At 43.0% G+C, this 13,050-nt stretch overlaps 1 protein-coding gene across 1 annotated transcript in view; it reads left to right on the top strand.

Annotated features, from left to right (window-relative positions):
- The window catches only part of fer1l6 (fer-1 like family member 6), a gene marked incomplete at its 3' end in the record, with an annotated part of 112,963 nt that overhangs the window by 51,885 nt on the left and 48,028 nt on the right, over positions 1–13,050 (top strand). Inside the window, exons 19-25 of the mRNA XM_080723566.1 lie at positions 393–500; positions 817–879; positions 2,347–2,445; positions 4,541–4,715; positions 5,122–5,255; positions 6,979–7,092; positions 11,154–11,199. Coding sequence (XP_080579692.1) covers positions 393–500; positions 817–879; positions 2,347–2,445; positions 4,541–4,715; positions 5,122–5,255; positions 6,979–7,092; positions 11,154–11,199 — 739 coding nt within the window. The remainder of the gene's footprint in view (positions 1–392; positions 501–816; positions 880–2,346; positions 2,446–4,540; positions 4,716–5,121; positions 5,256–6,978; positions 7,093–11,153; positions 11,200–13,050) is intronic.

The following is a 13,050-nucleotide window of genomic DNA, read 5'->3' as shown; positions in this document are numbered from 1 at the left end:
CACCTTTCACACAGATTTAATTTCTTTCTAAATAGTTACTATATCGATTTTAAATCATTGAATGGAATCGTATGGTATTGCCAGGAATGAACCAATATCGTCCATGTATCGTATCGTCAATCATGTATTGTGATATGTATCGAATCGCTATTACAATGTATCGTTACACCCCTAATATCTATACCTCTATGTCTATATCTACAGTATTTATCCATGCCATATTTGTATGTCATATGTCATGTAGGTCATATGTCATGTCATGTATGTCATGTATGTCATGTATGTCATGTCATGTCATGTATGTCATATGTCATGTCATATGTCATGTCATATATCATGTATGTCATATGTCATGTATGTCATATGTCATGTATTTCCTGGGTGATTGACAGATTCCAGAGTCAGGGGAGGCGGGACTTCCTCCTCTTGAACAACAGGAAGCAGCAATAATTCCTGTTCCTGCCAACATCAGACCTGTGCTGAGCACCTACACACTGGAGGTGTGTGTGTGTGTGTGTGTGTGTGTGTGTGTGTGTGTGTGTGTGTGTGTGTGTGTGTGTGTGTGTGTGTGTGTGTGTGTGTGTGTGTGTGTGTGTGTGTGTGTGTACGTGTGTGTGTGTACGTGTGTGCGCGTGTGTGTGTGTGTAAGCGAGCATTTTTATTTTATTTCAGGTCAAATTATTCCTCATTCAATGACATTTATCCATATTCCTGTGTGTGTGTGTGTGTGTGTGTGTGTGTGTGTGTGTGTGTGTGTGTGTGTGTGTGTGTGTGCGCGCTTGTGTGCGTGCGTGCGCGTGCATGTGCTTCTCCCAGGTGTTGTTCTGGGGTCTCAGAGAACTGAAGAAAGTCCAACTGTTGAGTGTTGACCGACCACAGGTACACACACACACACACACACACACACACACACACACACACACACACACACACACACACACACACACACACACACACACACACACACACATCCGCCTCTGTATTTACTGTTATGTTTAACATTAACAAATGTGTTTGTGCTGCTCCGTAAGGCTTTAAACCAGTAAGACTCCCTAATCAGGAAATAAGCGACCGTCAGGTCGCATACATTTTTTTTTGTCTCAGGGCACCCCATAAATATTTTTTTTAATCCGAGGCACCCCTACATTATAATTTTCACTCCCAGCACCTTATATTTATAACATATCGTCGTTGTCGGGTGGAAACCTTTTATGTCCAAAACCGCTGTACACACAACTGCTCTACACACAACTGCTGTACACACAGTGTGCTGTACACACAACGCCTCGCATCGCGACTGTCGCATACACAAACTTTAGAAGGCAATAGAGTAACGAAGTCATGACGTGACTCACTCATCCCCCGGTTCCAATGAAGTAATTCTCTATGGAGAATAACATTGAGTCATCTTAAAATCCTCTCATGTAAGCATTGTGGTCCAAAAATAAACAAACAGTCTTCGCAATATTGTCGGCGAGGTGGCTCTGTGTGGTTTATGATAGTCAGTCACTCATATTTGATAAAGCTTGTTTCTAGCGAAAATGTAACTAATTCGGCAACAGTAACATTAGCGTTTTCTCACCATCAGTTGATTCTTCATATCCATATGAGTCAAACCACTGAGATAATTTGTTTATAATTGGAACACAGTTCTTATATGACGCCATATGAAAAAAGGTCTACGGGAATTCAGAATGGGGGAAGAAAACTGCGAACCAGGTAGGATGTGTAAATTACGTCACACTTCACTACTCTATGGTAGCCAATCAGGAGGGAATATAGGAAATGGGACAGATCCATGTTGATGACATGACTGTAGAGATACTGTGTACCGCTTTGTGTGATTTTAGGGAAACATTTGTAGGGGCAGTGTCCAAAAATGTGATTAGCAAAAATCAGCCTGATGATGGCACTAGAAGAGGGGCCATGTGAGAAATCAGGGGCGGAGGTTGTGGTTTGGCAGCCAAGTTGTGTGATTTGCGTGCATGTGTGTGTGTGTGTGTGTGTGTGTGTGTGTGTGTGTGTGTGTGTGTGTGTGTGTGTGTGTGTGTGTGTGTGTGTGTGTGTGTGTGTCTAAAAGTAAAACTATGACAACATTTTTTGTCGACTGTGTTTTTTTCACTGACGAAAACTAAATAAAATGTAAGCTGTGATGACCAAAACTAAGACTAAATATATTGACAATTTCATCTACAAAATAAAAACTAGACTAAAACGTTAGGGAGGGACTATAGTGGAGGAGAGAGTCATTTTATGTTTGGCTGCTCTCAGGTGTTGCGTGCTGAAAATAGCCGATCTACAAGCTCACAACGTGCGTGCGTGCGTGTGTGTGCGCGTGTGTTACAGGTGTTCATAGAGTGTGGAGGAGCAACGGTTCGTTCTTCAGTCATTCAGAAATATAAAAGCAACCCCAACTTCACAACACTGGTGGACACCATCACACTGGTGAGAGCGCATGCACACACACAACACTGGTGGACACCATCACACTGGTGAGAGAGCACACACACACACACACACACACAACACTGGTGGACACCATCACACTGGTGAGAGCGCACGCACACACACAACACTGGTGGACACCATCACACTGGTGAGAGAGCACGCACACACACACACACACACAACACTGGTGGACACCATCACACTGGTGAGAGCGCACGCACAGACACAACACTGGTGGACACCATCACACTGGTGAGAGCGCACGCACAGACACACACACAACACTGGTGGGGGAGTGTGGTTCCCTAGCATCCTTTAAAATCGCCCCGAAAAACCACTTACAGGCAGCAGCCGTTCGCAACTGGTGTAATCACTGGAGGCTGTTAGGAACCAAATGGACCCTCATCATGGTTGGAACTCAGAGAGCGTACAATTAAATGGAACAAAAGACACGTCTGGGTCCATTTGGTTCCATTGTACTCTCTCGACCGGTTTAACCAAAGCCCTCGTAGCCTATACCAGGGGTTCCCAAACTTGTTTGTCTCAGGGCACCCCATGAATATATTTTTAATCCGAGGCACCCCTACATTATAATTATCTCTCCCAGCACCTTATATTTATAGCATATCGTCGTTGTCGGGTGGAAACCTTGTATGTCCAAAACCGTTTTGTATTTATCATCTATAAAATGTACTAAAGGCGTTGCGTGCTTGTAGATCTGCTGTATTCACTAGTTTTGTGCGACAGTCTTGTATGATGAAGCAGGGCTTTGCTTTACCAAAAGACGTACACATTTGAAACTTGGAGATACGAGGTTTCTGCCCGACAGTGACGATATTTTAGCGATTATGTTGCGGGTTGAGGAAAACGTTGAGATAATTGCCATTTTGGTTAGAACTGACTGAAAATAACTTTGTACTTCAAGTTTAAAATGACACTAAATATTTTTTCAAGTGTCCAATTGAATTCCAAATATTATCAAATGATCTCGCGGCACCCCTGGACTGCCGTCGCGGCACCCCAGGGTGCCCCCAAGTCAAGTCAAGTTTATTATGTCCCAAACTGGGCAATTCGTATTACAGCAAATGACAAAAGCTCTCAAACCACAGTGAAACATACACTGAACACATGGACATAGACATAGACATATATGAGACTCAGACAGCTGAATTTCTGCCCCACAATCTTGCTAGCACACCTAACAATCCCATTTAGGGCATTTTTCGGTTTGATGCCAAGATTTCCATACCAGCAAATGATAGAAAAAGAAATTACAGACTCTATAAAAGCCCTATAGAACAGAATCATCAAGGACTTATCCACCTGAAATTTAGCTAGCTTCCTTAAACAGAAGAGGCGCTGTTGACCTTTCTTACACAGCATTTCAGTGTTAGAGTCAAATTTCAAACGATTGTCGATAATGGTACCGATATATTTATAGGTGGTTACTATCTGACCATTTATGACAGTACTCTCGGAAGCGAGAGTGGGGATCGCCTAAAATCAATGCACATATCTTCAGTCTTTGTGGTATTTAATTGTAGAAATGCCTCTTCATACCAGGAGACAAAGTAATCCACAACTGGGCCCCGTCACCCACTTTGAAAACCCCTGGCCTATACGACGGCTCTTGATTGACAGGAGCCTGCGCAGGCTACGAAGGCGTTCTTGAAACGGTTTGCTGCTACGATGGGCCTTTAGGACCACGCGTGAGCTTACGAAGGCTCGAAATCGCTTTGGGAAACCCGGATATTGGCAACTTTGATGATGGCGAGGGCCACTATATTTCCACCTTCACTCCAGAGGGCCACAATGCGTATTGCTACGTCCTACTTTGTCATTATCTCATACAAAAGAAGCAAAAACAGCAAATCTACAAGCTCAAAACGCATCGCAGCTGAAATCAATAATATAATCAGTATTCCGGTATTAACCTGCGGGCCGCATTAAGTGAAGGTGGGGGCCGCATGTGGCCCCCGGGCCGCCAGTTGCCCATGTATGTTCTAATGCATGAGGTGCAGTTTTACTTTTTTCATGTATTTACCCCTCTCCTCTCCTCTCCTCTCCTCTCCTCTCCTCTCCTCTTCTGTAGGAGTTACCAGAGAACGAGAGGCTCCACCCCCCTCTCAGCATAACGGTTGTTGATTGGAGGGCTTTTGGACGAAGCACGCTGGTGGGAAGTCATGTGATCACCAACCTGAAGGCCTTAAAATACACCCCGCCCCCCAAGCTTCCCCGCTTGACCCCCCGGACCCCCCTCGTTAGAGGTAATCCATTAATTAAGACCCCTCGTTAGAGGTAATCCATTAATTAAGACCCCCCTTGTTAGAGGTAATTCAATAATTAAAGACCCCTCGTTAGAGGTAATCCATTAATTAAGACCCCTCGTTAGAGGTAATCCATTAATTAAGACCCCCCTTGTTAGAGGTAATTCAATAATTAAAGACCCCTCGTTAGAGGTAATCCATTAATTAAGACCCCTCGTTAGAGGTAATCCATTAATTAAGACCCCTCGTTAGAGGTAATTCATTAATTAAGACCCCCCCTCGTTAGAGGTAATTCAATAATTAAAGACCCCTCGTTAGAGGTAATTCATTAACTAAGACCCCTCGTTAGAGGTAATTCATTCATTAAGACCCCTAGGATTGATTGACATCTGCTCTCGGCCAATAGGGCTCCCACAGGAGGCGGGGCAGAGCAGCGCCTCCGTCCCGCTGACCAATCAGGAAGTCCTGATCACCGTGGAGGAGGAAGTCCCGCCCACCTTGCCGCTCAGAACCAACGAGGATCCAGAGAAGAAGACCAGGGTGCGCGCACACACACACACACACACACACACACACACACACACACACACGCACACACACACACACACACACACACACACACACACACACACACACACACACACACACACACACACACACACACACACACACACACACACACACTTACTTTACATGTATTTGTATTTGGTGCATTAACACTCGGGTGACTGAAAAAAAAAATCACTTCCACTCTGACTGCATTTATCAGTCAAATTGACAGGTAAATTCTCTCCCTTTTGGCCCAGGAGAGCAACACCTCCTCCCCTGCTGCCTGCGGGGGTTCTATTGTCTTCCAAATGTGAATTAGCATTTCAATTGACCGCTCAAATGGGGAGCGCAAAAGGTGTGAAATTCTCTCCTTGCTTCTGGGAGGGGGAGGAATGGGTGAGACCTGTCTTTATGACCGATAACTAACAGTCAGAGTTTTATACTGGTTATTTCATACTTAGGAAACCTTTCAGAAGGGGGAAAAAAGAGAACATATGTCTTGAGTATTTAAGAAAAGTCATGGAAGGGGACATTTCTGAGACCTTCACGGGGAGAGTTATTGCACTTTGCGACCTCAAAATCGGTCAAAATGACCGGTTAGTCATGACCGTGTGTTAAAGCAGTAGAACATGGAAGCTTTGATGTACAGGTTCTTTATGTTTCCTTTATTGTCTTTTGAAATTTATTGAATCAGTTCTTGGTCTTCCTAGGTTTTTTGGCTGACCATGATCTATGCATTTGATTAGGGGTGTAACGATATAGTAACTGAATCAAAAAATCGATTTTAATTTGCAATGATCTACTATATCGTTTGCAAAAGCAAAATATCGTACCATTTTGGCTTTGTATCGTTTTAAAATGCAGTAATCGGGTATCTAATCATTTTGCAACGCAAATAATTAATTGTATGGAAACTAAGTATTTGTGCCTTGTATTTGGCAATTTTAAGAAGGAAAATGAAAAAGAGGGGTCTGTAGCAACTCATAATGTAATAACCTTTCCATTCCATAAAGCTACTCTTGGTCTATGGATAAATGTGTGTAATCTATGTGTTCATGTCAAGATGGGTTTTTCCATATGTGTTGAAATATAATGTCCATGTATTTGCTAGAGAATCACAGCGTTTACTTCCATAATAATAGATTTTTTTAGACATTTCACACATTTAATTTCTTTGCTAAATAGTTACTATATCGATTTTAAATCATTGAATGGAATCGTATTGTATCGCCATGAATGAACCAATATCGTTCATGTATCGTATCGTTAACCATGAATCGGTATGCATATCGTATCGCTGTTAACCCTCTAAGACCCAAAAATAGAAATAAAAAATAAAAATAAATCAGATGGTGTTGTAGGAGTCCTAATCAGAGGAAAATGTAATGTTTTTTTTTCTTTTTTTTTTGTAAGGTTTATAGCCATAAATCATAAATCATGCTCTAATTTACATATGGGGATATTTTTCACAATAATAACATAGGTGCATGTTCTAGACATTCTAACGATCACCAAAAAAAAAGTGAGATGTTGTTCGTCCAGACTCTGGAATGTCAGCCTCTGTGGGGGGTATTCATATGCAAATATTGTGGCCAATGGCATTGTAATACTAAACAATAGAATCCAGTGGTGATGTTTAGGTGGAAGGGGGAGCTAAAATTAAAATGTATCGTTAGAAAGCTACATTTGATGTTTTTGATGCTTTAACCATCAGGCTTCCAGGAAGACCGCCCGTCGCTCCACCAAGCGGAAAAGACGAACCATCGCGGACGAGAGCGGAGACAACGTTCTGGACTGGTGGTCCAAGTACTACGCCTCTGTGGACAGGGTAGGTACTGCACCACCATGTGGACAGGGTAGGTCAGGGGTCCTCAATGTTTTCAGGCCAAGGACCCCTTAGTTGAGAGAGAGATGAAGCAGGGACCGCTTAGTTGAGAGAGAGATGAAGCAGGGACCGCTTAGTTGAGAGAGAGATGAAGCAGGGACCGCTTAGTTGAGAGAGAGATGAAGCAGGGACCGCTTAGTTGGGAGAGAGATGAAGCATTTAATTATTCTGAATTCATTGCAAGCATTTGTTTTGCATGAAAAACATTCCTTGGGCTAAAAACGGACCCCAAAAGACTGTGAAAAGTGATGACTCATCACTAAACCATAGTCACGGAAGTATCGGATTCGCACCAACTATCAGTGTATTTTGGATTCATGTCAATTTGTGTTTTCAGATATTTAACCACTTGAACCGTCAATACTTAATAAACTTGACCTTTCACTCTGTACTTAGTCTGCGCTTTTCCCCCTCTACACCAAAGCTATTTGCCAAAAATAGCTGATCTACAAGCTCACAGTGTGAGCTTGTAGATCTGTTATTTTTGGCTAAAGTTCTCTGAATATGGACGCTAGGGTTCAAGTGGTTAATATAAAAAAGGAGAAAAAAGTCACACAAAGATATGGAAGACCCCCTGTAGTAACTCTGAGGACCCCCTAGGGGTCCCGGGCCCCCTGTTGAAGAGCCCTGGGGTAGGTATTGCACCCTGTGTAGGAGATAAAGACAGAGAGACAGACAGAAAGAAGGTGGCACACCTGGTGCAGTCGCCTCACAGCTAGAAGGTCCTGGGTTCGATTCCCACCGGGGGACGCCCTAGATGGGGTTGGCGAAAAGGGCTTTTCTGTGTGGAGTTTGCATGTTCTCCCTGTGTCCCCTAGGGTAGTACTAGGTAGAGATCTTCACGGGTCCAAAAACATGAACCGAAATCGAAAATGGACCGCCAAATTTCGACCAATTCCGACCGGTTCCAAAATAATAATCAAATTACATTGTCATGGTTTAACTTGTACTTTCTCATCAGCCTGACAGCAGGAGTAGCTACGCATCACGCACACGCATGCATTACGCACGCACCAAGCTCTTTTTTCCCCGCTGTAAATCTGATCCTAGAGCAGCATTATGATCTCACAGTTACACAGCCATTCTTCATGTCGCTGCCTCGCAGCTAATAACAGACCTGAATCTGATCCTGGGTCAGCCTAAACAGAGATGCCCACTCGAGTTAAAAACTTGTCACTCGAGTCGACTCGAGTGGCAGTTTTGGCGACTCGTCACTCGACTCGGACTCGCCCCTCAAAGACTCGAGACTCCACTCGACTCGTGATCATAAGACTCGTGAAGTTCACGAGTCTTAAAATATTTTAAGCACTATAATGCATGACAAGCCCGACAAATATTGTCCTTTCCTTCTCCTTTCTTCTTTCTTTCTTCTCTGGTGCACGGCTGAGCGCCGCTGTACGGCTGAGCGCTGCGCAAGGACACAGGGGCGACCGGGTTGTTTTTCCCAACGTACTTAAGCGCAACGGTGGGGGCCAGGAGCGCTACGCTGTGTTCACTTGGACCGCGCAGAGCGGCCCGTTGGGAAAAACGCAGTCTGTCTCGCAAAGCGTGGCAGACACAGCCGTCTGCATGGACCTTTCATCGTAAGATTTAAATATTAAAATGGCGAAATAAAACACACATGTTTAGCTCATCATCAGCTATTTGACTTCAGCTAACTTGGCATTTGTTTAATAATTTGATAAAATGATAGGATTATCTGTGAGAACCTGCTTATCTAATGTCGGGTTTCTCTCCGAGCGCATCCTCCTCTCGTCTTAATGTTCCACCAGCTGCAGGCAGCTATAGTCTAATAGCTGAGCTCATTAACCCCTCGTACTTATTGTTTAAAGCATTAACGTGAGGTTACGCCACCATGCCCTGTAAGCCCTACTGTTACACTGCTAGAGGATTATTAAATTGTTTTTGTATCTGTTGCGCTCGCGCGTATATAGTGCGTCTTTTCAAAAGAGAAGATCTATATCTAGACGCGCCATGACACGGTGGATTAATAGCTTGCAACTCTGATTTTTTGGGAGGCTAAACAATATAAGCCATCTAGTTGATTTTGTTAGGCTTATAGGCTATTACTGTAGTTCATATAGGCCTAGGTTGTTGTCACTAAATTGCTATTGAACATTATGCTGACTAAGTAATCAATCCTGACATACTGTCTGTTTACATTAATACAGTAAAAGAGTGATCATGAATGAAACAATATTCAGTTGCCAGTACATAATTTAATTAATATACCCCGGTAACAAACGTCAGTGACGTAAAATGTATTCCCACTAAGAGTAGGCCTACACGTCGCTATGGTAACCCGTATCGATACGTTTTACGTAACTGCCATAAAGTGTTATGTTGCATACTGTCCAGCTGGCGGCTGCTTCAAATAGAGAAATTGTGATTGCTTCGCAATTCGTATTAAAAACAACATTTGAATACTGTATAGCTCAGCTCTCTTAGGAAAAGGTTAGTACAGAAAGCTGCCTACAAAGGTCTACTAAAAGGATTTAAACACAAGAAAGCACAATGGCTTGTTTACATTGTCATTGAGGTCCTTTCGTACTGCATTCAAAAAAGTGTCAAGCAACTGAAGCAAGTGTGGCTGGCTTTGGGATTATTTTATTAACAAAGAAAGTCGTCGGATGATGATCGGGATTCGGGACGGGGACCCTGCTACTATTGGACATAACTGCGTTGCTTCCAAGGAACTTTCACCGAGGATGGAGGCAGGAGGTCTACTTCAGAGATGTTTCCTGGGGGAAATGGATCCATTATTATTAATAGTGGAACTTTTAACTGCCTCCGTAGCGTGACTGTGAGTACATACATTCATGTGTCTTTCCTAATTTAGCCTGCCATGGCTGCTGCTGTAGCTGTATCTGTGAGTACCGGGTGATCATGATGCGCCATGTAACTTTTTTAGCTGGAGGCTAGATCATTATAAAAAATAATAAAAAAAGATATATATGTATATAAAGACTTGTAACTCGACTCGGACTTGTGATGAAAAAGACTCGACTCGACTCGGACTCGTCCCCCAAAGACTCGACACTCGACTCGGACTCGTCCCCCAAAGACTCTTGACTCGACTCGACTCGTGATCACGAGACTCGTGGGCATCTCTGAGCCTAAACACAGCACAGCGCACACGTTAAACAGAACTCCAGTCCAGTTCATTCCTTATCCTGTCCATAGCGCAGCAGCGCATGCCAGCGCACACAACACACATTTATTGATTGCTTTACAGTTTGCATAAAAAAGCAGAAACTCACTTGTCACACACACAGTACGGGTCCTCTCAGGTAATACACATAATGATTGACAGTAGGGCATTAACGAAAAAGTCAACAAGTCGACTCAGTCGACTCCCACCAGAGAAAGTCGAAAGTCGAAGTTGAAAAAAAAAAACTTTCTATTGTGAAAATAGCAGATCTACATGCTCACAACGTGAGCATGTAGATCGGCTATTTTCACAATTTCTGCCTCTATATATTTTGACCGAACTGACCGAACCCGGTACGGGTCTCTCGGGTCCTCGGGTAAATTTCGGTGTAGGGGCCCCCTTGAAGACCTCTAGTACTAGGTACTCTAAAAAGAAAAACATGCAGTAATCCTGGTCTCTTTACTGCCTCCCCCTGGCCAGCCGGGGGGCGCCTGATGGAGGGGAAAGGAACGGGTTAGAATAGCGTGTTCCCTCCACGCGCTACGTCCAAGCGGGGAAACTCTCCCCTGTCAGGTGATAAGAAGCGGCCTGCTCACTCCTCATGCACTGAAAGAAGCGTGAGCTCATTTCGGGGCTCTGCCCAGGTTGGCAGAGGGAGAGCAGAGCAGTGGTGTCAGTTCAGCAAAAGCTAGGGTATGGCAAAGATGGGAGTCCTCATGGATAAGAGGCATTACATTTTGTATAACACGGTTCTATTGTGAAAATAGCAGATCTACATGTGTGTGTGTGTGTGTGTGTGTGTGTGTGTGTGTGTGTGTGTGTGTGTGTGTGTGTGTGTTTGTGTGTTATCTAGGCTAAGCAGAAAGAAGGTCAAGCATTTCCCCAGATCTTTGATAAAGGTAAAACTAAAAATATATAATAATATATTATGATCGTCCTGGTTCATTCACGTTACAGTGTGTGTGTGTGTGTGTGTGTGTGTGTGTGTGTGTGTGTGTGTGTGTGTGTGTGTGTGTGTGTGTGACACTAGTGTCCACAACCAAAGTATGAAATATGGTTAAAGTGCTTAAAATGATTTTGAGGCAATATTAAGACATAAGGCTGATTGAAAAAAATTCAGGCATCTGTGTGTGGTAGATAAATAGATACATACATACATACATACATACATACATACATACATAATACATACATGCATACATGCATACATGCATGCATGCATGCATACATAGGGGTGCAACGGTTATCAAAATTCACGGTTCGATACTTTTTCGATACAAAAAATACGAGAAATGTCCTTGTATTTTTTTGTTTTAACTTTGAACAATACGGTAACCAACCTCTAGGGTAGTGGTTCTCTAAAGCCTCTATCAGAGTGAAGAGCTATCCACCGCAAATTTTCTGCTCTGCAGACCCCTAGCCCTGCAAGACCCAAATTAATTTCGACTTGACAAAAAAAAAGTAAAAAAAAAAAGATGGTGATCAGATGGTGTTGTAGGAGTCCTAATCAGAGGAACATGTAATGTTTAAAAATGAATAATGTTTTTGTAAGGTTTTAAAGCCATAAATCATAATCTAATTTGCATTTTGGAGATATTTTTCACAATAATAACATATTGTACATGTTCTAGACCTTCTAACGATCACCAAATATATATATATATATATATATATATATATATATATATATATATTATGGGCATTTTACTTATGTTTTTGTGAGGAATAGTGAGATGTTGTTCGTCCAGACTCTGGACTCCAGAGATCTTTAAAGGTCATACACCATGAATTTTCACTTTTCCTATTTTAAAACTTTCCACGGGTTCTCAGAACAGGCTGCAGAATTTGCTGCCGTCGCTGATGATGCTGAATCCATTGCAAGCATTTGTTTTGCACAAAAAACATTCCTTGGGCTAAAAATGGCCCCAGAAAATGAGGGTTTAGGGATGAAAAGTGATGAGTCATCAAAAAAATCATCTTTTGTTGGCGTTTTCTGGGGCCAATGAATGTTTTTTGTACAAAACAAATGCTTGCAATGTATTCAGCATCATATCATGACAAACCCCTAGTTAGACTGATTTGGCCACTGTGGGTATTTGCAGTGAGCAGATCATGGTAGATTTTTTATCCTGGCTATCAGTTGAAATCAGTTGAAAAACTAAATAATACAATTTTGTCCAACCTCTGCCTTAATTTTATCGGACTATAACCTGGTGAATGCTAACCTGGTGAATGCTAACTGCCCACTCTCAGAGTGGACTGTTTCTCTGGACATACTAGTGACAAGATGGCGCCGTACCAGGGCGACGTCTCACAAGCCGCGCTGTCATTTTTATTGTTTGTCTTACTGTGTGTGCAAAATGCACCGGCTTCAGCAGCAGCTATTGTCTACAGCCGGCAAGAACTTTTGGATCTGCGAACTAGCAGCATTGCAAGTACATCCAGGATGAGCCCGAACTTTTTCTATCATCCACCTGTATTTGAAACACGCAAGCGTCTAAGGAAGAGGGGAAGACCTGGAGGAGTTTTGGCTAAACTTCGCCGCCGTCCGCTAAATCCACCTCTCCCGAGCATTCTCTTGGCAAACGTGCAATCTTTATGCAACAAGATGGATGAGCTTTTGTGTCGAATCTCCTCTAATCGGGACATGAGAGACTGCGGAATATATTGCTCCTCAGACACACCTACAAGATTCCCGACTCAGCAGTACAACCAACGGGCTTCACTGTTTTCCGCCAAGACCGGACCCG

This window comes from Nannobrachium achirus (assembly GCF_963921795.1).
Source record: "Nannobrachium achirus genome assembly, chromosome: 4".
Classification (NCBI taxonomy): domain Eukaryota; kingdom Metazoa; phylum Chordata; class Actinopteri; order Myctophiformes; family Myctophidae; genus Nannobrachium; species Nannobrachium achirus.
The sequence above is the reverse complement of the archived record's forward strand: the minus strand, read 5'-3'. Positions and strand labels throughout refer to the sequence as shown.